The 27,674-nt window shown below is 40.9% G+C and overlaps 1 protein-coding gene across 7 annotated transcripts in view; it reads left to right on the top strand.

Annotated features, from left to right (window-relative positions):
• PHIP (PHIP subunit of CUL4-Ring ligase complex) overlaps positions 1-27,674 on the top strand; it is a 305,027-nt gene that overhangs the window by 171,210 nt on the left and 106,143 nt on the right. For all 7 annotated transcript variants that reach the window (XM_073336505.1, XM_073336504.1, XM_073336507.1 and 4 more), the window contains 4 exons: positions 1,765-1,948; positions 9,376-9,499; positions 13,445-13,585; positions 17,375-17,451. In XM_073336505.1, the coding sequence (XP_073192606.1) occupies positions 1,765-1,948; positions 9,376-9,499; positions 13,445-13,585; positions 17,375-17,451 (526 nt within the window). The remainder of the gene's footprint in view (positions 1-1,764; positions 1,949-9,375; positions 9,500-13,444; positions 13,586-17,374; positions 17,452-27,674) is intronic.

Below are 27,674 nucleotides of genomic sequence, written 5' to 3'. Positions count from 1 at the left end.
AAAGACAAACTTGGGGATAAATATTACTGCTGCTTTCCAGCCTTTTTATGAAATTTAATGAATTATTTAACTGAAAGGAATATAGATTGTAACTGTACAGTAGCTGTACAGCAAAGCTCAAAAAATTGTGCTGCAACCACATGATCTTTAGAAGAGAGCATTAACTTAATACTGTTGTGTAATCTGGAAACAGCTACCTGACTGATAAAATACTATAGGTGCCACAAAGGATGTGGGAGATATGAGGCAGTACCTGAAAAAGGATGGCTCTGGAGCAGCTTTAGTAAGGACCTATGCAGTTAGCTTGCTGCACATCTCCTGGTAATCTGCAGGTGAATAAAAAACAGATTAAAATAGTGAAGGTAAATCTGAAGAAGGATCAAGACCCAGAACTGTCAGACCAAAGGTAGCGATATTAAAATCTTACTGGGTGGAAATTTCTGCGTGAAAGGTCCTTGAGGGGATGCCTAAGCTGTCAGCTCCTATTTGAGTGTTTGGAGTATGTATGTTTGTTTATATATTTATTTGCATATTTGTTTTGTTTCCCCTTCATATACTATCAAAACCACTTTTATGAACTGGAAACCTAATCTCAAAGACTCCATCACTCCCCAAATTGTATGAATGTCACAATGGATCTGATTTTTTGAGGGTATTAGCTTTTTCACATTTCTTAAGGAGTGACTGGATACAGTAGGAGATCCAGGTTCCTCATATGTTGTGGCTGCTATGGGTAGAGAAAGAGAGGGATACTTTGGGGTGTCTGTTCCCCATTCTTATACTTTTTTCTCTTCCTTGAGAATTAGCTCCTGCTGTGGTTCAAGAGACAGAAAGCGTGTGGGGACGGGAATCTCCAGCTACAGTGAACCTAGAACCTGAGATCAGTGACAAGAGCCTACTTACCGTATACACTCGTTCGTTAGCCCATTCGTTTATAAGCTGACCCCCTAAGATGGATAGGTAAAAATAGTAAAAACTATATGACCTTTTCATAAGCTGACAGTACATTTCAGGGGTTGGCAAACTTTGGCTCCCGGCCCATCAGGGTAAGCCCCTGGCAGGTCGGGACGTTTTGTTTACCTGGAGCTTTCATAGGCACGGAGCCCCTTGGCTCCCTGTGGCCGCAGTTTGCCATTCCCAGCCAATGTGGAACTTCCCTCAGCTCCCATTGGCTGGGAATGGCGAACCGCGGCCAAAGGGAACTGAGGGGCTCCGTGCCTGCAGACATTCCAGGTAAACAAAATGACAATGTATTAGATATTCAATGATTTCATAGAGTTTAAAATTATCAAATTTTGGTGTAGACCCGTTTATAAGCCAACCCCTGCTGTTTGATGTGTCATTTTTTTACCAAAAATATTCGGCTTATGAATGAGTATATACGGTAATTACTGTTAGCTTAAGATAAGATATAACCCTTAAAGTGCAAATGTTTTCAGAAGGTGGTTTTAAAGACCAACAGTTAACATATACTATATGGATTGAGAGAACCTACAGTAATGCTTTATCAGCTTGTCTTACATTATTCAGATCTTTATACTTTTACTGCTTGTTGCCTGTGAACTGCATTCTTGTGCAGGAGAAATGTGCCTCTGGATAATACGGACATACAGCTGCACTTGGACATTTTCAATTAATGCTTTAATTTTCTTCTGAAGCAATAGATCAAGTAATGTATGTATTAAAATTGCTACTCTTGCTCTTTGTTTTTGCAAGCCTTCCCTTAGAATTTAGATGACTACAATGACTATTTTAATTTCTCAGGCTCTGTAAGCTCTACCTCAGAAGTACATTCACCACCAAATATAGGATTAAGGCGCAGTGGCCAAATTGAGGGTGTGCGACAGATGCATAGCAACGCACCACGAAGTGAAATAGCCACTGAGCGGGACCTCGTGGCTTGGAGTCGAAGGGTTGTGGTACCTGAGCTGTCACTGGGGGTAGCCAGGTAAGAAATCTCCTCTGAAAGCTGATGGATTAATTCTCTTAAATTGTTACGTTTGAATTTGTGTCTTGTTGACATAAGGTAACTCAGCTTTGGTATGTGTATATCTTGATGGATTTATAGTTTTTATAAACTGTACTTCTAAAAAATATCAACTTGCTATTTTTGCATCTTTTGGAAGAAATGGCATTTAGGTAGGAGCTGATTTGGAAAGTCGTAGTTTGGCAAATGGGGGATTAGGTTTTCATACTGTGCTGAGGGGACATAAATGCCTAGGATCAGTAGCCTACTTCATAAACACTACAACAGTATTGTTTGGCTGTTGGGAGCAATCATTTGGCTATGGCACCTTATTTTTACATCTTGATTTCTTTTTTGGTGGGGGTGGGACACTGACCCAGTTCATCATTTTTCTGAAATGAACCCAACATCTGGGTTCATTTCAGAAAAATGAAGAACTGGCTTAGTGTCCCACTGTGACATTACCCAGGGTACAATCTGGACTGTTGAACAGCAGTCCTCTTTCAATTTTCAGCCTGCGAAAATTCTCTTTTACACTGCTTTGCTGTGAGAGCAACCACTCCTGGTCTACTTACCCACAGCCTCCATCATGTAAATTACTCCCAGCTACACTGCATGAGTGCTCTGGTCAGCCACTCTTGAATTATACTGCAGAGCAACACCAGCAAATTCATGATCCCAAACTTTCCCCCAGAAATGTGTATATTGTACTGCCAGCCCTTTCCTGGACAACACAACCTCTCATAAAGTCCATCATTTTATTTATAGAAAATTATATTCACAAATCCTGTTATCCCAAACGAAGTTTCCCAAACACTTAAATCCAAACATACAGGTTTAGATAAAACGATAAAAAAAGTTTAACAACTACAGAAGGATAGATTTTAACTGATTACAAGTAGTGAGGCATAAAAGTCAGAATTGGTTACACAGAAATAAAAGGTAAAACCCAACTAATACTTAACAACCTGAGTGAATGCAAAGCAAAAGTATCTCAGCATATACTCCAGCAGTCTCACTGGTTGATTTTCTTTCAGACAGGGTCCTCTCCCTCCGTCCAAAGCTGTTTTTTTTTTGTTCCTCGGGTGTTGTGGCTGCTGTGGGTAGAGAGAAAGGGAGGAATAACTTGGGGCATCTGTTCCCCATTCTTACTACTTACTTTTTCTCTTCTTCGAGAATCATTTCCTGCTTGGCTTCAAGAGACAAAGTCTGTGCAGATGGGAACCTCCAGCTATTTCTTTGGCAAGATGTAAATTTCTCACGCTAACACTTTTTCCTGCCAAAGAATGGCCACTTAATTAGGTGATAGTCCAGTTGATTTTGTTGATGCCTGCCTGTGGCCTCAGTTTGCCTTTTGTCTCTGAAGAACTGATTTGTGGCTGCTTCCCAAGATTTGGAATATGTCTAAGTAACATCAGACAGTGGAATCTTATAACTTTGCATACAATGTTGCCATACATATTTTACCAGGACAGTAATGATCAGCAAATTATGAGTTTTGAAATGATACCTTACAAGGCATAGTTTGTACAGAATTTGTCATAGTCTTGAAAAAGGGGTGAACATAGTGTTACAGACTCTCACACCCACCTAAGCCAGAAAAGCAGTCAGGATGTTACAGTCTGTAGTAATTTTATTTCTGTGAATGGTAAAACTCCCGTAAGAAACAGATGTTGAGAATAAATATACTCAGGATTTTTGCCTTATTGATAAATGTAAGTAAATTCTACTATATGTCATTTCACAAATAAGTGAAATCCTATACTCATATCCACACAAGCTTCTCTGAAAATCGTTTTAACCTTTAGAAATATTAAGCCAGGATAACTAATATGTGGTTTCCAGCCCTAAAGCTCTGTTCCTGAGCAAACACACAAGCTTTTGAGTGTATTTACCAACCTACAGCTGACTACTTCTTGAAAATACCTACTTTCAAATATGTTTTACTCAGTTGTCTTAGATGCCATGTGGGTTCTTTTGAAGAATCTATGACTCTTAAATCAAAATTAAAATCTTGGGGCTAGAAACTGGCTTAGTGCTTGTAATCAGATAAAAGCTCTTTTTATGAACTGAGCATACTTTAGAGTAGCCACAAATGCAAGGTACCTACTGTTTGAACCCTGACTGTATCCAGGAAGTGCACTCATGAGTTCAGATTCTCACTAGAATGAGGGAGAAATTAATGTTCTTTCAGTATATATCAGTGTGGATCTTTCTGTGGGTATGTGTACCTCTCATGTGCACAAGCTTTGAATCTTTTGAGTAGCAGTGTCTGGTGAGCTTATGCATGTGCACCCTGTGCTGCCTCATTCTTCCAAGTGAGGGCATAAAGGGTAGAGTGGTCCCAATCTTCCCTCAGTTCCCACTGACTGCCTATGGCAGCCTGATAGAAGCTGGACTGTTTGACCAGCTTTTTATTTTTCAGAACTCTGTTACAATGAATCCTTCCCTTCTCCTTTTTTATAAGTTCCTTTAAAAAAAAAAGAAAAGAAAGCAGTTAGGATAGGCAGGAGGAGACCTCTCTGTACTGTGGGGTGAGGTGCTTAGCACAAATTATCATCACTGGGGTTAAACCCTCTCCTTCCTGTGATGGCTTAATGCATCTTATAGATGGAAACAGAAGATGCCTGTTCTTCCTTGGGGAAGAACAGGCATCTTGCCCATGGCTGCATGAATCAGTTCACTTCCCTTCCCTCTTTAAGGATTCTTCTTGCGAAAGCCTTTTGCAATCAGAAGCAGCCTTGTTATTTCGTCTAGGAGCTGTAGAAGAGGTTCCATAGGAGTACAGGGGAAGAGGTTTCTGAAGAAGAAGAAGAAGGGGGTCTTCAATTATCAAGACCTGAGGAGACTAAACAAATACTTATGTGGCTTCAGATTCACTATTGTTAGGTTTGCCTCCATTATTCCCTTCCACCAAGCTCTGGACTGATTTGTAGCTCTTAACTTACAGAATAGGTACTTCCACGTTGCGATCCACCCAGCACACAGGAAATGCCTGTGATTCATAGAATCATAGAATATCAGGGTTGGAAGGGATCTCAGGAGGTCATCTAGTCTAACCCCCTGCTCAAAGCAGAACCAATCCCCAATTTTTGCCCCTGATCCCTAAATGGCCTCCTCAAGGATTGAACTCACAACCCTGGGTTTAGCCCGCCAGTGCTCAAACCACTGAGCTATCCCTCCCCCCAGTGCGGCCAAATCACTATCAGTACAAGGTACTGCTCTTAAGATGTTCTATGGCACTCAGAGTCTCTATGAAATATCTAGTTGTCAAGATGGCGTACCTAAGGAAGAAGGTGTCACACTGTCTTGAGTGGCTCACAACTGAGAGCGCCAAAATTCAGGGCAGAGACTCCACACTGGTTGCATGTTCTACAATTAGATTTCACCAACCCAGTAGTCATATGGCACATGACTGAGATTTGTTGCTGAATTTTGTCACTGACTTACTTGGACAATGGACTACTGGCTCTTCACCTGGCTGATGATGATGCTATCAAAGGGCTGAGCACACTTGCATGCACTGAGAGAAGACCAATCCAGTAACAAATGTGAACTCCTGAAGCATCTAACGTTCTTACCATGGAGTTACAGACAGTCTCCTTGGTCATTCCAGTCTATCTTGCCACCCAGGCAAAATGGACTTAGGTCTGGTCTACACTACAGAGCTAGGTCAATGCAAGGCAGCTAGTGACCTAACTACACTTAAATTTTGTAGCCGCTGATGTAACTGCCCTGCTACGCTGACTTAATAACACTACCTGCTTGAGTGGCGTAGAGTCAAGTTTGATGTTGTTAGTTCAGTGCAGTGTTGGTGTAGACATTGCGTTGCTTACATCAACTGTTACTGGCTTTCAGGAGCCATCCAGCAATGCCCCACACTGATAGTACAGTCGATACAAGCGCTTCTGATGAGGATGCACACCGCTGACACAAGGAGCAAAGTATAGACATACGCAAGGGATATAATTACTTCAGTGGCTGTATGCCAATGTAAGTCCCTGCAGCCTGCCGCTTCCCACAGCTTCCATTGGTTGGGAACGGCGAACCGCGGCCACCGGGAGCTGCGAAGGGCCATGCTTGCGGATGGTCAACGTTCGCAAAATGTCTCATGGCCCGCAATCAACTTACCCTGATGAGCCGCATGTGGCCCGCGGGCCGCAGGTTGCCCACCACTGATGTAGAGCATTAGTATCAAACACAGCTGCCTTGGATTGAGTACCCCTCCTGGACCATCTGGTGAAATTACACGGAAACATCTTAGGACTTACAGTCATCAGAGTGCTGATATCTGTGGCGTTGCTCCCAGTCCTGTGACACTCCGTAGCACAGATACTGAGAGACAATAAGTCTGACGTGTACTACATAAAGAAACAAGGGGGAGCCTCCTTCCCCCCTCCTTTCCCCCCGGCGCCTTAGCAAGAGAGTGATCGTGCTATGGAAGTGTTGCTCCCTGCATAGCATAACTTGAACAGCCCTGCATCTTCCAAGAAACAACGACAACCTGACATTTCTAAACCATGCAGTCACCAACCACAAGTACTCACTGCTGAAATCTGGAATCCAGTGATAGACCTGTTAGCTACAAAGGACAGACTTCTGTTCTAGTGGAGGCATGGACACAGGATCTTTGTCAGGCACCTTCAACAGTGACTGGGAAAGATCTTGGGCTTCTTTATGCCTTTCCTCTAATCTCCAGAGCAATTGCCAAAGCCAGATATGATCAAGTGAGCCTCACCCTCATAGCTCTGTGCTGGCCAAAACAATTGTGGATGATGGACTTCCTGCAGATGTCCATGCAACTACAGATCAGGTTCCCAGACCTGTTTTCTCAATATCAGAGTCACGTATTCCATCCGTACCTGAAGTCACTGCAACTGACAGCCTGGATATTGGCTGGCTGAATGCCATGGAAAGGAAGTTCTCCTCACATGTTCAGGTGATCCTGTCACAGAGCAGGAAACAGGAGGAAAAATTATTCCTCTAGATGAAGAAGGTTCTCAATATAGGCAGCCCAACGTGGCTTAGACCCAGTGCAAGACCTGATAAGGAAGATTCTAGACTACTGTTGTATTAATTTGAATGTAATAAATAGGCCAAAATTGTTTAAGTTAACCCAACCACTGTCTTATATTAAATAGTGTCAAACATAAACAAGGTCCGGAGTTTGGTAACCAGAAACCTCATCCTGCTTAGCACTATGGCAAACACACCATTGCAAATTCTTTTAATCTTTTATTAAACATACAGAAAAGAAGGAAAAACAGTTAAGTCATTTGAAATGTAAAGTATTAAGGATTTTATTTTAACAACATTTCTTCTTCGCTTTTAGAAGGACAAACCCTCTTGTTTGACAGTCTTTTAGATGGTATCAAAGATGGTAACTGTCCTTTTGAGGAAAAGAGAAGTTAGTTGAGATGAACTGGAGCTCTTGTTGCTTCTGTTAAAGTTTGATCCTACTTCATTTCAGGTGATGTCTGGGATTCAGCTGGAGCTGGTAGGGGAGGTGTTGTTATTTGAGTCCCTCTCTGTTTAGCTCGGTCTGGTCAGGTCATTTCTCAAGATCAGGGTGAAAAAGGGCAGATCTCAGTAAATGGTAGCTAGGGGTTGCAGCCATAATGGTGAAGCTCGCTCTAGTAGCTTCCATTTCTTCTTTCATCTTTTCCCCCCAAAGTATTTTTTGTTAAGGACCTAAAAAGAGAATGATTAGTGTTGTTTGTCCACCAGTTAGGCCTAACATATGTTCATCTGGTTCATTCATTTTTGGTTCCACATCTGTTTTTACCAAGCATGATTTCAGGAAAGTCCTTGAGTTATAGTAGTAGGTGTTTTTGTTTAGACTAATTCAGTCTGTCTCCCTTTCCTACTTTTCCCCATCATCATTTATGTGTTGTTATAGGTTATTGTGGCATTTCTTGAACTTTTACATACTTTTTACAGTTGAGCTCATAATTAAAGTTGTAGCCCCAGCTATCACAATGCTACTTACTGCAATTCTGCACTCTAAGCTCTCATTCAGTTTGATTTAAGGTTCATCTGGCAGCAATATCGGTGTATCATCCACTGATTCCATTGGTTTTGGTCTTCTCTTAACCAGTGGTATCTAGACTTCTTAAACAAGCTTATACGTTGGTCAGAGGCCCTGCTCCACAATGGGATCTCAATGTCATCTTTCACAAAATTAAGGAGTACCCCCTCTGAGCACTTCTTGGAGTGCTCCAGCCACTATTTTATTCTTAAATGTTATGCTTGGTCACCACCACTTCAGCCAGAAAAGTCAGCGAGCTTCAGGTACTCATGGCAGAACCTTCATGTGTTTCATTTGATAGAGATAAAATGGTAGGGAGAGCTCATGCAATTTTCCCTTGGTGGTTTCGGAATTCCATTTGAATCAGTCAGTTTACTCTGTGTTCTTTGCAAAGCCATGTTATATGCAAGGGGAGAAGAAACTCCACACCTTCGATGTATCCAGAGCCTTTGATACTATATTGACAGGACCAAATCTTTCAGATAGTCCTCATGTCCATTTGTAGCTATAGGTGGCTGCTCCAAAGGTGAAGCCATTTCATCCCCAAGACTTTCAAAATGGATAACTGTGTCTCTCACTGTGCTACCAACTGCTTGATGTTCCTCTCTGACCTACAGTTAGGGCTCATTCTGCTAGAGTTCAGGCAGCATCCTCAGCATGTTTTTGGAACACACCAATATCTAAAATCTGCAAGCCTGCTTTGTGGAGCCAGCCCACTCACTTTTGTCAAACAGCCCACTCACATTTGTCAAACTCGACTTGGCTGCTAGATCAAATGCAAAATTTGGGAGATCTGTACTCCAGTCTCTTTTTGACTGATGCAGTTGATATACTCCTCATGCCCATCATACTGAAGAGGATACTGCTTGCCAGTCACCTACAGTAGGAGCCATACTAACAGATACTTGAAGAAGAGAGCATGTATTTACCCTACAGTAACTATGGTTCTTATAGGTGATGTAGTCAGTGTGGACCCTATGACCCACTCTCCACCCACACTTTGGAGTCCTAAGCTATCACTGGCTTTGAATTGTGAGGAAGCTGAGGAAGGGTTAGGGCCGCTCCACTCTCTGTGTCCTTGCATGGGACCTCAAGGAAGCACAAGGTGTATGTGTGGCCCTGCCAGACACTACTATTAAAAATATTCCAAGCTTGTGCAAGTGAGACACACATGCACCTATAATTGGATCCACACTGACAACAACATCTTGAAGAACTGCAATTACTATAGGGTAAGTAACCATTGTTTAATACAAGAATGTGATAAACATTCTATACTACTTCACACATAGAAATCATCAAGAAAAGGATCTCTGACTACAGGACTTTGACCTAAGCCCAGAAACTCTAAAATTAACATTTCTTAATTTCTCCCTTCCAGTAGACAGGAGGAATGGAGAACAGCAAAGGGAGAAGAAGAAATAAAGATTTATAGATCGGAAGAGAAAAGGAAGCACATTACAAGTCATGTTCCAAGAGAGAACAAAATACCTTCTTTTTCAAAGGTAAATAGTCATCCATATTTTATTACAGAAATTGCCATAAAACTTACTTTGGTATATTGAGCCCACAGATGTCTCTAAACTTCTCACTTCAGTTTAAATTAAAACAGGAAACGGGGCATATTATGTTTTTTATTTATTTATAGCTATTGAGAGAGCACCTGCCTATTCATGTTATATTATTAAATGGCAAATAACTTTAACACAGAGTTAGTACTGCCCAGTGATAGCTTATTGACCTTTCAGAATGCCTATGTCAGCAAAACTCAGAGATGTGAAAACCAGGAAATAGAGTTAAGGTGCTTAAAACAGAAATCTAGTCTTAACTATAGCAGAGCTGTCACTCTGCTATAATGTTCTTAACAAGCAATGAGTTGTGTTTCTGGAAGTCCTGTCAAGTGGAAATTACTGTAATTTTACTTCTTGGTCATGAGGGGATGTATTGCTGTTTGAGGTTGTCACAGATGAATAAGAGTGCATATTGCTTAAGTTGCACGAGTGGAAGAAAACTTTGTCTAACATGTACATCACATGGGTTTTTGTGTTCAAAAGTTATGCCAAGATTAACTTCCAATCACATCCCCTATATAAACAGGGACACTAAATGTGACAAAATATTTTCCATAATAGTACCTCTCAGCAGTTCTTTGTGGGATTTTTTAAAATATAGGTCTGATGGATCTGGCAATATCAAAACATCCTTCAGAGTAGATATGAGCAGCAGCAGGACTGTGGGAGGGGGAGTGGGCAGTGGTCTGAGACCCATACACACTGGGGACATACCATTGCTGGCCCCTTATGCCTTTTTAAAAAATATGTTTGTGAAATAGAGAGCTTGAAGGGGTGCTTGTATTTTTGAAGAGGCTGTGCGACTCTTTAAATTAGACTTTCTGGTCTCGTCAATCCTGGAACACGTTGGCTGGAGAAATAAAAATTGTGACAGCACAGGAGCCAAAAGTGCTGTCCCTTAGGGATTTGGAGGCAGTTAGAGCTAGGCAAGGGCCCATCAATGGTTTATCAGAACTCCAAACAGGGAATCAGTAGTTTTGAATGCTCCTATTTTGTTTTCTACCAGGGTAATAGTGGAGTATCTTCACAAAATCAGAGTTTTTACAAAATGTCTTTCCTTACTAGAGGGGTAACTTTTTGTTCCCCTTTTACAGGCTTCATATAATTTGCTTGGCTATCACAACACTGGGGCCCTTTCCGCTCCTTGAGTGTTGAGTAGCATCTTAGAAAGCAGTCAAAGGATTCCTGCGTACATGAGACCCTCCTCCAGTCATGTCCACTGTCCCTGCCTCCTTATACTTTTTGTTCATCCCACCAGGAGACTGCAACTGTCTCTGCACATATTGTTTTAACAAGAGATTTCCCATGGCCAACCTGGATAGAATAGGGCTTATATCCAATATTAGCCTCAAGGGATGGGAAACTCTCATAGTAAATTCAGTACAGGGAACTTAAACAAAACATGAGAGGAAACAGTATAAACTGATTAAGCGCTATGGGCAATTCACTGTGGTCCCAAGGTATGCTCATGTGTACTAATCATGACAGACACCACCAGTGCAATGGACTATATGAACAAACAGAATGCACTCATCATCCCTGCACAATGAGGTCTACCTTCTGATGTCCTGAGTGGAACAAAATCTCTAGTTCATCCAAACTCTACATAGTCAAATAAAAATAAAACATTGCTGCCAACTGGCTAAGCAGGGAAAAGGTAGATCATGCATAGTGGAATCTTCACACAAGTGTTTCAGTTCCTGCTGAGGAAATTTGGGGTGGTTCTGATGAAACCATTTGCATCACACACAAATGGCAAAGTCCCCCGCCTTTTTCTCTCAATGAGGAGGGATCCAAGGGCAATAGGGTACAAATGCTCTTTCGCAGGACGGTGGTTAGTAGGCCTTCTGTATGTATCTCCTTTTTCTCTGTTACATAGAGCTAACCAGTATATAAAGAGGGAGAGGGCATTGATTGGTAATATTAATGGCTTTGTATTGGCCCTGGTTCTCTGATCTCCTCAGTATGGTTCAGTTCAACTCCATTGTCCTTCCTTAAGATAGGACTGGCGTCCCACGGACCAATTTGTCACTGAAGTCAAGAGTGTTTAAGACTAACTTGCCTGAATTCTGACCACTCTCCCATGAGAGAGAGGATACTCAGAAAGTATAATCTCCACTCTTCTGACGTCTAGAAAAGTTTCCACAAATTCTTTATTCTAGGCCAGGTGGAAGTTCAAGCTGTGGTGCAAGAAACTTAGCTTCTCTCCTCCTTTGGCATCTATATCACAGATCTTGGGATAGTTACAGGAGGATCTGATCAAAGATCTTACAGTTTCAGCATTAAAAGATAAGTGGCTGCATTATCTAGGATACTTTTTTCCACAGGCAGGAAGAAATCTCTTTTTGCTGTGATGTCAGGCATTTCCTAGGATTAATTGAGCTCCCCCAAGGTCCCCCTCAGTTTAGCTCTTTATACCCTGATTCTGTGTCCTTCTGATCCCTTCAGGAAGGACTGCATATATTTCCTCCCCAGGAATATGGCTTTCCTGGTAGCCATCATCTCTGCCTGGTGGGTGTTGGAGCTTGGGGTTTAAAACTTTTTTCTGTTGAGGTACAGTACAGCATAGTCCACTATTATAAGCTGGTTCTTCGAACAGATCATCCTTTATCCCCAAAATTAACTCAGATTTTCACAGAACCCCCCAAATTGTATTTCCCTGTTTTTTCAAAACCATCTGACCCAAGAGAGCTCTGACAGATGTTGGGTGTTCATAGAGGCCTCAAGATCTACATCTCTCATGCACAGATTATTCGTAAGTCAAATGCTCTAATATTCTCTATTATTTGGCATCTAAAGGAAAGAGGGCATACAAATCTACTAATTCAGGATGGCTGTGTTTGAGGCTTAATGGATGCATTGTCTCTCTCCAGAAAACAGCAGCAAAGCTCACTTGCTGTGAATAGTAGCAGCTTCCTGGGCTGAAAGATCTTACAAACCATATGATGGAATCTGCAAAACAGCCGCTTGATTGTCCATCCATACCTTCTCAAAAATGTATAAGCTAAATATTGAGGCATTGGTGGATGCTGACTTTGATAGGAGGGTACCCCAGACTGTGATCTTCTAGAAGTAGAGGAGGAGTTTTTAGCCCTGTGTGTAGTTCTGCTTGATGGCCAGCCTGAAGACACTGTGATAAAATCCCATTAGATGAACAGATCTGTGGACCTTATAAACAAAAAAGAATAGGAAAATTTCTTGACTTACCAAAAATTTCCTTTCTCTGAGTTACAAGCTCCACAGGTACTCCAAACAAGGAATGGTGGAATTTCATTGGCCAAATGAATACATCTTACTCTTTCAGTTCATTCAGATTGGTTCATAAAGAAATGCTCTGCAGTAGGAATTTACAGTTTGTTTTAGTGCATATAAGCTCATTAATAAATTTCAGTCCACAAGGGATATCAGTTGCAATGGAACCTGTTTCAGTGGCAGGTTCTTTGGTGTAGCTGGTGGCACCCCCTTCTGTCAGTGGCTGACAGGTCTGACATAGATGTATGCAGGCTTAGAGGCCATTCTTTGGACTTTGTAATTAAGATCGAGGAAATTTTGGTAAGTCAAGATAAATTTTATTTTATGTCTGAGAGAAATACAGTGGTCCAGAGATGTACTGAATGACAGTTACAGCCCTTAAGCGCATGTGCATAGGTTTTCATTGAGTTTCCGTTTATTAGCATTTGACTTTCTTGACCCTTGCTCTCAATTTTATGATTTTTGAACTGTTTGTAAAATGTACATTTTTGCCACGACAAAATTCCAGAAAAAATCTAAGCCGTACTAGAACTTTATTAATTAACAGAACACTAATCTAAGGTTTTACAGAAAATCATTTGTGTTCAAGTATATATTGATTCTTACATAATTTTCATATCCTTATAGAACCATTCTCATGATCATATATTAGATACTGGAGACTCAAGAAAGCAACAGGCAAACCAGCACAATTACCGTACCAGATATGCATTGGAAGAAACTGCCAGGCCTGCTGAAGAGTTAGAAAATGGAAACAGTTCTTCAGATGTAAGACTCTGAATCAGTAGGGTGCATTATAACTTGTTTATGTTGTTATGCTAAATATTGTTGCTCAAGTTCAAAAGCAAACGTTTATTGTTGATTACTTTTTATGGTTAAATTAGATACTGAGCTAACTTTTCACAAGTGTACAGGTAATAACAAGTGCATTGGCAATCTTTCAACTATGCCTACAAATTTACTGTAAGAATGTGGAAAGGTGTTAATTTATATAAACTATTTGTATATATATTTGGAATGCTTATTTTCAAGAGAAATTTAAATTACACCTGCAAATGCTACTTCACATGTAACATGTACTTCATTCTCCACAGTGTATAGTGGATCAAATTGGGTCAAAATCTGTATTTAAAAAAATGCCCAGAGATGAAAACATTGACATAAACACAAAAGGTATTAATTTTAAGCATCTCAGCATACATTTCAGTCTGCACAGGTCAGACTTTTTTTTTGTATATGGAGTTTACAAGTTTAGCAAGGTTTACATGGAAGGATTGAAGCATGAATAGCAGATTTCTGTAGGTTTCATACAACTGTAAATGAAACAGCAAAAACACAGGTGGAATCATATTATACACATTTTATATATAATAAAATAAAATGAAAGTGGTCTGAAATAAAATACTTAAGTGGGATAAGCTTCAGTAAGGGTAGAATTAATTATTTATAGCCAGAAGGATGTAATTTCTATCATTTCTAATATAAAAAGTTTTACTTCTGGCAAGGTTTAAATGAAAAAAAAAAACCATTAAAATGCATGCATCATTTAAATTTATGCCGATCAAAATTATAACTGTATGTAAATTTTTATATTGCATTTTGGTAAAGACACCTCTTCCATATACAAATATTGTGTTTAAATAGAGTTCCTAAAAATGCAGGTTCAGATTTCTAAGTGTGCACAAACATCTTTATGTGCCTAACCTGGACTCTCAAACCCAGATTTGGATATGCATAAATTATGTGTGTAGAGAGTTTTAAAAATATGTCCCTTGGTCATGGCACAAAAAGCTGACTGTTTAGGGAAAGGCATGCAAAATTGAGGGGAAATTACTTGTTTAGACATGCATATTGAGCTTGAGTGTTTAAATTTTATCTTGGGTCTGTAGTGTTTTATAGGTAAGAATATGACCAAGTTCTTACACAAATTCAGGGACAAACCATCCCAGTATTAGCATGTGAGATTTACATGACATAATAAAATTGTTTCAACATACCCAGGTAGTTAGTCAGGGACCAGCATTATCAGTAGTTAAGGGAACTCTGCTCATAATTTTCCAACACAGAAAAAAGTTACTTTGCCGATGATAAAATAAATGATTTAAAGAGAGAGATTGTGGAAGGGGAAGGAGAAACAAGTGTTGCAAAACCAAGGATATTCTTATTTTCATTGAATTAGTGTAACAAGGCACTTGCAATCTGCCTTGTTTTGTACTGCCATTGTGCCCACAATTTATTCTAGAGGGGGCATCTTTGGAGAAAGAGTAGAGTAGATTAGATATCACAGTGTTAGGTGCAATCCTAAGAACCAGGATGTGTGGACAGATAGCTGAACATTCAATTGTGGGTCACTTAGTTGGTGTTGCAAATAAGTGGACCGGTGTTGTTTTTGTTTTAGATGTCCCTTGATCTTTGTTAAACACTTTAAAATGACCTGCTCTGAAAGGTAACTGTGTAACAATGGCACCTTTTTACGGAGCAGTTCTTGTAAATGTTAGTCATATCAACTTACTTCAGTGACAGAAAAAAGGCTTTTGACTCATTACCACTGCAGATTCAGTGCAATGATGGGACATAAATCTGGATTTAATTTCTTCTAAAATTGTTAACCAAGTTCCAGTTGCAGGTTTTAAATCTCTTCTGTTACACCTGTGCAATACCCCTGAATACAAAGAGGTTGCACAAGTGTAACTTATGACAGAATGTGGTCTGCATGGGCTTTATTGCTGATAGTGTGTGAGAATGAAAGTATCCAGATTGTCTTACAAAACCCTATGGGAATGTACAGATCTGGCATTTTAAAAGAAAAATCTTGTTTGTTCAGTATATTTTAACTGAAAATTGATGCAGCAAACACTGAACTCCACAGTGTATTTTAGCCACTTCATAATAGAAACAAACTGAAAACATGATTAATATTTGTATACATTCTTATACTTAAACTTCTTGTTCTTCATCTTTGAAATATTTGATCTACATAATTATGATACAGCATTAGAATTGGCTTTAATGGATTTAAGTCTCTTTTAAACTTTTCTTACCCAACATTCCAATTTAATTTAAAGTTCCCCAGCTTGCTTGTATTTGTAATTTTTTTTAAACAATAGAATTGTATTTCCCTTCCAAAAAAGCCTTTTTGTAAATGAGCTATTCCAATATCGTGCACTGTTCTTGCGAATAGACAAGATATATTTTAGCTATTTTTGTGGGATTCAGTGTTTACTTTCAATATGTGGTATGAATTTTATGCAGTGCATTATTTATGGTATACCTAAGCATTAAGGAAAAGTAGTTACAGTGGATGCTATGTAGCTAATTTCTACCTTCGGTCAGTGGACCATTAAATGGAAATGGTTTTTAATTAAAAAAAAAAATAAGATATTTGGGTCCATAGTACAGACTAAAACTAAATGGATGCATATATTTTAGTTGCAGAAACACAGAAACATTTGACCGAAAGCATTTATGCCACTGTTGTATATTAGTATTACAGTTGTGCATAGATGCCCCAACTGAGATCAGAGCTCCATTGTAGCAGGTACTGTCCATATGCAAAGTAAGAGATAGTCATTGCCCCAAGGAGCTAACAATCTAAATAGACAGAACAAAGTGTTAGAGGGGAAACAGAGACATAAAGAGAAGGGCTTGTCTACATGGGGACACTCAGGAAAAGTAATCCAAATTAACTAAAGGTGTGAATTTAAAGTGGATTAGTTACTCTGTGTTAAACCCTGTGTGGACACTCAGGGCTTGTCTACACTTACATTTTATATCGCTCTAACTTGCTGGCTCAGGTGGCCCCCCTGAGCTGAGCAAGTCCAAGCGCTTTAAAGCGCTAGTGTGGACAGGCTCCAAGCTAATCTCCTCGTGGAGGTGGATTACCAGGAGCGCTGGGAGAGCTGTCTCCCGGTGCTCGCTCGCGACCACACTCGCATTTCAAAGCGCTGCCGTGGGAACGGTCCCGCAGCAGCGCTTTGAAGTTTCCAGTGTAGCCATGCCCTCACATTCAGAATTGAAGTGGCTGTATTAACTGAATTAAGATAAACCAAATTATGGCCACTTCAATTCTGAATGAATGTGTTCACACAAGGGTTTAATGCGTTTTAATTAATGTACTTTACATTCACACCTTTTGTTAATTCAGATTAATTTTCTTGATTGTTCCAAGGTAGAAAACCCTTAGTGACTTCTGAAGGTCACAGGAAATCAATACCAGAACCAAGGACCTAAGTTAGGTCACAGGAAATCAATACCAGAACTAAGGACCTGGGTCACAGTCCAGTCCTCCATCCACTAGATGTCTGCCTTCCGTACATTATACATTTGTTGTTGTTGCTCTTATTTAAATAGCAAAGAATTCAACTAAATCATCTTAAAGAAAATAAGTACTTAAGTTGAAAATTTGTATTTAATGGTTGACTTATAAGCCCCTGAAAGACACAGCTTCTAATGGAAAACGTCACAGACTTTGAATTATAATGATTCTGTCAAGTATTAACTGTAATTACAGTTTTCAGTTTAACACCACAAAGTAAATATCTATCATTTCCTTGTTAGGAAGGAGAAGCAGTTGTTGCCAGTGGTGGAACATCAGAAGATGAAGAGAAAGCATGGCACAGTGATGGTAGTTCTAGGTAAGTGATAGAATACAGTAATAAGTAAAATATTATAACTTTTAAGGATTCTGTCCTCTCTGCATGTTTCATTATCATTAATGAGCATTATGCACATAGAAGAGAGAAAATGCTTAAGAACTTAAAAGATATGAAAACAGAGTCTTGCAGCTTTTGAGTGTTAAATTCAGAGGAATCTGTGAAACTTAATTTTTCAGGAGGTGTTTCCTAACCTTTTTGGGGCGGGTGGGAGGTATAATTTCAGGAGGCATTAGACCAGCGGTTCTCAAATTGTGGGTCGGGACCCCAAAATGGGTCGTAGTCTCCTTTGAATGGGGTCACTAGGGCTGGCTTAGATTTGCTGGGGCCCAGGGCTGAAGCCCAAGCCACACTGCCCAGGGCCGAAGCCAAAGCCAGAGGGTTTCAGCCCTGAGTGGCTGGGCTCAGGTTGCAGGTCCCTGGGGGTTGCAGGCCCTTGAGCTTCAGCTTTGGCCTCCCTGCCCAGAGCAGTGAGGCTCGGGCTTTGGTGCCCCTCCCCACCCACCCCCGGCAGTGGGGCTGGGGTGGGCTCAGGATTCAGTCTCTCTCCTGGGGTCGTGAAGTAATTTTTGTTGTCAGAAGGGGGTTGCGGTGCAATGAAGTTTGAGAACCCCTGCATTAGACTAATCTGAGGTGGCAGTTGGGGATGTGGAAAGCTGAAAAGAAACTGCTAATAGAAAGCTACCTAGTTGTCAGGTAAAGTTTTTGGCACTTCCTTGAAAATTGCCTGCTTTCTCTCTCTATTCTGGCAGTAGCACATAATGCAGCCGGCTTTGTGGGCAGCTTTTTTATTTATATTTATATATATTTATATATATATTTACAGGTGTAGACAGTAGCTAACTGGTCAAAGATGCTCTACTCAGCCATGCAGCTTAGTCCTATGAAACTTGAAATGGGCACTTGTTCCATGGCAGACAGCTTTCAGGTGGTTAGGGAAATGAAGAGGAAGGAGTTAGCAGGGGAGATGGACCAGAAAAGCAAGAGAGCAAAACAGAGTTTAAGCCAAAAAAAAAACAAAAAGGAGAAAAAACTAGAAGAAAGAGAAGACTGAAATGGATAACAAGAGAAAATATAACTAACAATTTATATGAGAGAAAAGGTGGATCTTTTATTGGACCAACTTCTTTTGGTGAGAGAGACAAGCTTTTGACTTACACAGAACTCTTCTTCGGGTCTAGGAAAGGTACTCTCAACATGATAGCAAAATGCAAAGTGGAACAGATTGTTTAGCATATGTACAGTACTTAGCACATATTGTAAGGGACAGTTCAAGGTAATAGCCTGGGGGTTCTCAAACTGAGGGTTGGGCCCCCTCAGGGGATCGCGAGGCTATTACATGGCGGGTTGCAAGCTGTCAGCCTCCACCCCAAATCCAGCTTTGCCTCCAACATTTATAATGGTGTTAAATATATAAAAGAGTGTTTTTAATGTGTAAGGGGGGGGTCGCACTCATAGGCTTTCTGTGTGAAAGGGGTCACCAATACAAAAGTCTGAGAACCTCTGCTCTACACAGACTCACTACCCTTATGAGTCTCATAGAGACAGTTCAGGCCAGCCGTTAAACATCAGCCAGGAACTGCCTTCAGCTAGGTCATATGGCAGCCTGCACCTTCGTCACCCCAAACACCTGGATATTCATGAGGTGTCTTCTGATGTGACTCACTTCTGTCTATTCCTTGAACGGGGATAGACTAACCAAACTGATATCACTGCCCTCTATAGTAAAGCACTCCTGGGACTGGTGAAAAGACCCATCCAATATCCGAGCAGGCATTTCATTCGTGCTGCCACCACCGCCACTGTCTCTAATGTGTATGCCTCCCTAATAGGCTGGGGAGCTCACTTGCACAACCGCAAGGTTCGAGGCAAGTGGTCTTCCACAAAAGTGACCCTCCATATCAATGTTTTGAAGCTAAAGGCCATCAAGAACGCCTGGGCACACTTTTTGCCTTTCATCAAGAATATCCATTCAAAGATCATGATGGACAATCTGACCTGTATGTTTTATGTAAATTGCCAGGGTGGTGCTAGATTTCCCTCCCTCTGCATGGAAGCACTCAAACTTTGGAACTGGTGCATCTGTCACAACATGCTCATCTCAGCTCTCTGTCTACCAGGGATACAGAATGTGACAGCCAACAGTCTGTCGGAACTTTTCTCACAACCACAAATGGGAACTAAATTCAAAGATGCTTTGAGTCATATTTGCCCTTTGGGGAACCCCAACTACAGATCTCTTTGCTACTTACTGGGACAAGAAATGTTGTTGTTACTGCTTTAGGGCCGACCTGGGGAAACATTCACTGGGAGACGCCCTCATCCTCCCCTGGGACAGGGACCTCTTGTATGTCTTTCCCCCATTTCCTTTTCTATGCAAGGTCCTGTTGAAAATTCGATGAGACAAAGCAAGTTATTCTGAGAGCCCCCTCCTGGCCAGACAAGTCTGGTTCCCTTATCTGACACAGATGGCAATATGTTCTCTGGTTTCTCTGAGTCCCATTCCTCACCTTCTCTCTCAAAGCAATGGGCTGATCCTTCATTCCAACCTGCAGGTCCTCCACTTCCAGACTTGTTTCCTTCTTGGTTCCAAGACATAGAGTTAGAATACTCTGATGAGGTGAAAGACGTGTTGCTGCACAGCCAGAATTCAACCACTCAATGTACTTGCCAACAAAAATGGAAAGGATTCCAAGTTTGGTGTCTTTGTAAGCACACAGACTCAATCTTGTCTTCCCTCCAGCTGATTTTAGACTACATTTTAGACTTCAAGAGATCAAAACTCTCACTCAGCTCCCTTAAGTTCCATATTGTGTCCATAACGGCTTTTCACCATCAGGTAGACAGATAATCAGTGTTTGCTCATCCACTGACACATAGATTCTTTAAGTGCATTGGGAATCTTTTCCTGCATTTGATACCACCCACTCTGCCCTGGGATCTTAATCTGGTTCTCAAAGCTTTGACTAGACTTCCTTTTGAGCCCATGGCAACTTACTCTCTCTTACACCTGTCCATGAAGACATCGTATCTAATTGCCATCAACTTAGCTAGGTGCATAGGAGAAATAGCTGGCACACCCACCATACATGGTCTTTATTTTAAAGACAAAGTAACTCTGAGGCCGCATCCCAAGTTTCTCCCTGAAGTTACCTCCTCTTTCCAAAACAGCAGATCCATCTTCCTGTTTTTTCCCCAAAACCACGTTGTGACTACAGGGAGGCAATTATGCATATGCTAGATATTAGAAGAGCACGAGCCTTCTACTTGAACTGGACTAAGGACTTACTTTCATTCGTGGAAAGATCCAAAGGCTCCATAATATCGTCTCAAAGACTGTGCAGATGGGTCTTTGCTTGCGTTAATCACTGCTATCAAGGGCACAACTTGTTGCCTCCCTCTGGAATCTGTATACACTCCACAAGATCAGTTTCTAGCTCGGTCACATTTCTTAAAGATGTCGCTATCTCAGAAATCTGCAGAGCAGTGACATGGGCCTCTGCCCACACTTAAGCAGAATATTATGTGATCACTGGAGATTTGGCCTCTGATGCCATCTTCAGCTACACAGTACTCTCTGTAGTAACAGACTCCAATCCAAAGGCCCAGCCTTCCATGGGGGATACTACTATGAAGTCACCTATAGTGGAGCACCCATAGGAACGCTACTCAAAGAAGAGGAAGTTACTCACATTGGTTCTTTGAGATATGTGTCCCTATGGATGCTCCACAAACCACCTTTCTCTCCTCTACTTTGGAGTTCTCCATAAGGGGCTCTGAGTTAGAGAATAAACGGAGTGAGGTTTGTCCATGTAGTGCTAAATAATCTCGAGGCAGACCACAAGGGAGGGAAAGTATGTGTGTGGGCTGAATGGACACTGCTAGTTAGAATCTCCATTAGAGGCGCAGGAGCACAGATACACCTATGGTGGAGCACCCATAGGGCACATATCTCAAAGAACCCCCATTACTGCACAAGGTGAGGTCATTTCCTCATATGAAGAGAAGAAATATTTTAATTGCTAACTCTAGAAGCCTGGGTAACAAACAAGAGAAATTGGAATTGCTTGTTTGAGCATAAATTTGATCTAGTTGGCATAACTGAAACCTGGTGGCATGATTTGAATGTTACAATAAATGGTTATAACTTATTTAGAAAGGATCAAGTGGGCAAAAGGGGAAGGGGAGTGGCACTCTGTCAAAAATGGCATTACCTATTTCTGAGTCAAATGTAACTTGAAAGAAAGTGATCCTGAATGCTTATGGATCAGTGCCCCAACAGATAAAGCACAATATGGGGTATTAGTTGGTGTCTGCTACAGACCACACTAGGGAACAGGATGGCCACCTAGTTATGCATCTATTTATAATGCATAGGGGAAAAAGTTGCATTATAATGGGGGACTTCAATTTGATTGGCATATGCTGGAGGTCTCATACTGCCAATACTAAAATATCCTTGGAATTTCTAAATATTACTGTTGACAATATCCTAATTCAAAAGTGTTGCAGCAAACACAAGGAAATTCTATATTAGAATTCATCTTGACAGATAAAGAAGAATTGAGCACAGAACAAAAAATTAATGGTCGCTTAGGTACAAGTGATCACAACTTGGTCATAGTTATAATGTGCAAACTAAATAAAATCCAGACCAGTAATATATATATACTTGGTGCTTTAATAGGGCCAGTTTCACAACGCTGAAAACAATTATGAGCCAAATCAGGAGGAAGAATGTAACCAGAAAAATATCAGTGATAATTTGGAATTGTTTAAGAATGCTTCATTAGATGCTCCAAAAGTCAAAATAAAAGAAGGCCATATTGGTTAAAAAACTGACCTAATTTAGAGGGGAAGTGGAAGTAGCTATAAAATATATACATATAACAAATGGAAGAAAGGGGAAGTTGGTAGTTATGAATATAAATCAGAAGCTAAGAATTGTGGAAAATTGGTAGGGGAAGTAAAGAGAGACAAAGAGAAAACTGTCCAGCAAAGATAAGGACAATAAGGAGGAGCATAAATATCTTAGGAACAAAACAAATCCTGACAATGGTTTTGGTCTATTATGAGATAGAAATGGTAGAATTATTGATGATAATGCAGAAAAGGCAGAAGTGTTCAATAAATATTTCTGCTCTGTATTTGGGAAAAAAACAGATTACGTATTAAGTAGTTGCGTATTAAGTATATTAAGTAGTCTCTTCATATGATGATAACATTTTCAATTCCACAAGTATCTCAGGAGGAAGTTAAACAGCAGCTACTAAAGTTGGAGATTTTTAAATCAGCAGATTGAGATAGTTTGCATCTATGAGTTTTAAAAAAGCTAGCTGAGGAGCTCACTGGGCTGTTAATGTTAATTTTCAATAAGTCTTGGAGCACTAGGGAAGTTCCAGAAGACTGAAAGAAAGCTAATGTTGTGCCAATTTTTAAAAAGGGTCAATGGGATGACCCAGGCCTGTCAGTATGTTGTGGATCCTAGGCCCGGTAATGGAGTGGCTGATATGGGACTGGAATAATAATGAATTAAAGGAGGATGATATGATTAATGCAAATCAATATTAATTTATGGAAAATAGATCCTGGCAAACTAACTTGATATCTTTTTTTAAATTAGATTACAAGCTTGGTTGATTAAGGTAATAGTGTTGATATAATACACTTAAACTTTTGAAAGACATTTGACTTGGTACTATGTGACATTTTGATTAAAGAAATTAGAATGATATAAAATTAACATGGCACAAATTAAATAGATTAAAAACTGGGTAATTGATAGTTCTCAAAATGTAATTGTAAATGTGGAATCATCATTGAGCAGGTGTGTTTCTAGAGGGGTCCTGCAGAGATTTGTTCTTGGACCTACTCTAGTTAACATTTTCATGAATGACTTGGAATAAAACATAAAATAATCACTGATAAAGTTTGCAGATAACAGAAAATTGAGAGAGTGGTAAACAATGAAGAGGACAGGTCATTAATAGAAAGTGATCTGGATCAATTGGTAAGCTGAGTGCAAGCAAAAATATATTTTTTAATATGGCTAAATGTACATATCTAGAAATAAAGACTGTAGGCTGTACAGGATGGGGGATTCTATCCTGGGAAGTAGTGACTCTGGAAAAAGATTTGGGGAGGGTAGGTGGATATCTGGTGAACATGAGCTCCCAATACGATGCTGTGGCCAAAAAGGCGAATGCGATCCTTAGATGCATACACAGGGGAATCGAGTAGTAGAGAGATTATTTTGCCTCTGCATTTGACACTGGTGCAACTGCTGCTGGAATACTGCATCCAGTTCTGGTGTCCACAATTCAAAAAAGAAGTTGATAAATTGGAGAGGGTTCAGAGAGGAGTCATGAGAATGATTAAAGGAGTAGACAACCTACCTTATAGACTAAAGGAGTTCAATCTATTTATTTTAATAAAGAGAAGGTCAAGGGCTGACTTGATTTCAATCTGTAAGTGCCTACATGGGAAACAAATATTTAATAATGAACTTTTCAGTCTTGTAGTAGAGTGGGGTATAACACGATCCAATGGCTGAAAGTTGAAGCTAGACAAATTCAGACTGGAAGTGGGGTAAATTTTTAACAGTGAGTGTAATTAACCATTGGAAAAACTCAGTAAGGGTCGTTGTAGTGGATTCTTCATCCACTATTTTTAAATCAAAGTGAATGACAAATCTAAAGTATTGTCTGTGATGGAATACACCCCATGTTCACACCCGACACCCTATTGTAATAATCTTTGTACAAAGTATGCTTTGTAAGGTACCATTTGAAAACTCATAATTTGCAGGTCAGTATTGTCCTGGTAAAATATGTGTGGCAACACTGCATGTAAAGTTATAAGATTCCCCTGTATGATTTTATTAAAACATGTTCCAAACACCGCAGCCCTGCCAAGGCAGAAATCAAAGGGGTGTCCTGCACAAAGGAAGGTATGTGTGCTTGCCTTTGGCCTTGTCTACACTGCAGAGTTTTGTTGGCATGTTCACGCTACACTCCCTTTGTTGGCAGAGCATGTCCACACTTGGGGCACTAGCATTGACAGTGAGAGCAGTGCACTATGGGTAGCTATCCCACAATTCAACTTGCCACCTTCTGCTGCTAGATTTTGTGGGAAGGCGGATTGGATCACAGCACATCATGGGTCCTGGCTCAACCTCCCATGATGCATTGCTTTCCATCCCAGCATTCCATGTGATTCAATTTTTGGTTCATGGCATTTATCAATGGCCCTTGTTTGCTGTTTACCCTGCCATCTCTGTGAAAGGATGGATTCTGCACTGTTCTCCAATGCTCTGCTAGCTATCAGTAACACATCGCAAATGGCAGTGTAGGTAATCGTGAAGTTCCTAACTCAACAGGATTCACACTTGCCTGACGTGCTGTCTGACATGGATAGGAACAACATTAGATTACTTTTGGCATTCAAGGAACAGCTGAACATGGTGGACCGTTGCTTTTGGGCTCAGGAAACTAGCACTGAGTGGTGGGATCATAGTCCCATGAAGGTCTGGGATGACAAACAGTGGCTATAGAATTTTCAGAGGAGGAAAGCAACCTTCCTGGAACTGCGTGCAGAGCTTGCCCCAGCCCTGTGGCACAAGGACACCTAAATAAGAGCTTCCCTCTCAGCAGAGAAGAGCATGGTGATTGCTGTATGGAAGCTGGCAACTCCAGACTGCTACCAGTTAGTCGCGAATCAGTTTGGAGTCAGGAAGTCAACCATAGGGTCTGCATTAAGGCAAGTGTGCAGGACCATTAATCGCATCCTGCTATGAAGAACCATGACTCTTGGCAATGGGCATGAGATAGTGGATGGCTTTGAATAAATGGGTTTCCCTAACTGTGGAGGGACAATAGATGGCATGCATATTCCAATTTTGGAACCAGACCACCTTGCAATAGGAAGTGGTACTTCTCCATATTGTTGCAGGGATTTCTGGATCACCGCAGGTGTTTGACTGGCATCAATGCGGGGTGGTCTGGAAAGGTGCATGACGCATGTGTAATAAAATCATAGAAGATTAGGGTTGGAAGAGACCTCAGGAGGTCATCTAGTCCAACCCCCTGCTCAAAGCAGGACCAATCCCCAACTAAATCATCCCAGCCAGAGCTTTGTGAAGCTGGGCCTTATAAATCTCTAAGAATGGAGATTCCACCACTTCCCTAGGTAACCCATTCCAGTGCTTCACCACCCTCCTAGTGAAATAGTTTTTCCTAATATCCAACCTAGACCTCCTGCACTGCAACTTGAGTCCATTGCTCCTTGTTCTGTCATCTGCCACCATTGAGAACAGCCTAGCTCCATCTTCTTTGTGTTGGTAAGGGTGAAAAGTTTGCTCAGGGGTGCACTGCTGAGGCACGCTGCTGGAATGCTGATTTTGAGCAGCCAGATACCAGGGCTATTTGAAGGGCACAACAGGGGGCAGTTCGAATCAGGGAGGCTTTGAGGGAATACTTTGAAATTGAGAATTAGTAATGTATATTATTAAGCTTGGGACTATAATGCTTAAGGAAATCGAGTTTTGCTAGGAAGCACTTGTGATTTTTGTGGCCTAGGATTCTATCTAAGCAAATAATTAAACTGCGTGTGTATGTGTTGCTGCCACCTGCTGTCACAATTTGCAGGAAACAAATAAAGATTACTTATCATTCAAAAACTTGGCTTTTATTGCACCGAAACAACCACCAAACAGACACACACACACTCTCTCTCTCTCACACACACACACACACAAATGCTTGGTGGGAGAGGAGACACCAGGGGAGGCGGACTTTCCGAGCTGAGTATGTTTCAGGTTGAGGGGCTGACTGGAAGTGAGGACAGCCAAGCCCTAAGATACAACCGCATTTGCTCCAATCCCTCAGACAGAGACAAGCACCTACAAGATCTTTATCAATCATTCTCTAAACTACAATACCCACTTGGGGAAGTGAGGAAACAGATTGACAGAGCAAGATGGGTACTCATAAGTCACCTGTTACAGGACAGGTCCAACAAGGAAAATAACAAAACACCACTGGCCATCACATACAGCCCCCAGCTAAAACCTCTCCAGCACATCATCAACAATGTACAGCCTAACCTGGAAAACGATCCCTCACTCTCACAGACCTTGGGAGGCAGGCCAGTCCTCGCTTACAGCCCCCCAACCTGAAACAAATACTCACCAGTGACTACACACCACAGAAACACTAACCCAGGAACCAATCCCTGTAACAAACCCCATTGCCTACTCTGTCCCCATATCTACTCTAGCGACACCATCATAGGACCCAACCACATCAGCCACACCATCAGGGGCTCATTCACCTGCATATCTACTAATGTGATATATGCCATCATGTGCCAGCAGTGCCCCTCTGCCATGTACATTGGCCAAACCAGACAGTCTCTATGTAAAAGAATAAATGGACACAAATCAGACATCAGGAATGGTTACATACAAAAGCCAGTAGGAGAACACTTCAGTCTCGCTGGACATTCAATAACAGATTTAAAAGTAGCCATCCTTCAACAACAAAAACTTCATAAACAGACTTCAAAGAGAAACTGCAGAGCTACAATTCATTTGCAAACTTAACTCCATTAATTTGGGTTTGACTAGGGACTGGGAGTGGCTGGCTCACTACAAAAGCAATTTTCCCTTTCTTGGTATTGACACCTCCTCATCAATTATTGGGAGTGGACACATCCACCCTGACTGAATTGGCCTTCTCAACATTGGTTCTCCACTTGTAAGGTAACTCCCTTCTGCTCATGTGCCAGTATATTTATGCCTGTATCTGTAATTTTCACTCCATGCATCTGTAGAAGTGGGGTTTTCAACCCACGAAAGCTTATGCCCAAATAAATCTGTTAGTCTTTAATGTTCCACTGGACTCCTCGTTGTTTTTGTAGAAAGTGGAAAGTAATGCACAGGCAGAGTTTGGGGAGGGCATGAGAAAGAGTTTTGAATCTGCTGAAGGGGAAGGCCACATCTGCAGAAGCACAAGGAACAAAACACAGAAGCATGATTGTTAAGTACACGCACACCTTTGAACCAGTCTATTAAAATACACCTTTAGTAACATATCAGTCACTTTCTCACTGACCCTTGACAAGCACACATGTTGGCGAACACCCCAAGCATGGTGAGTTTACTCCTGGGCGGGGGGCATTTTCCATGGATAGAAAAGCAATATGAA

This window comes from Lepidochelys kempii, chromosome 3 (genome assembly GCF_965140265.1).
Source record: "Lepidochelys kempii isolate rLepKem1 chromosome 3, rLepKem1.hap2, whole genome shotgun sequence".
NCBI classification, from domain to species: domain Eukaryota; kingdom Metazoa; phylum Chordata; order Testudines; family Cheloniidae; genus Lepidochelys; species Lepidochelys kempii.
Note: the sequence above shows the minus strand (reverse complement) of the source record. Positions and strands in the feature narration are given on the sequence as shown.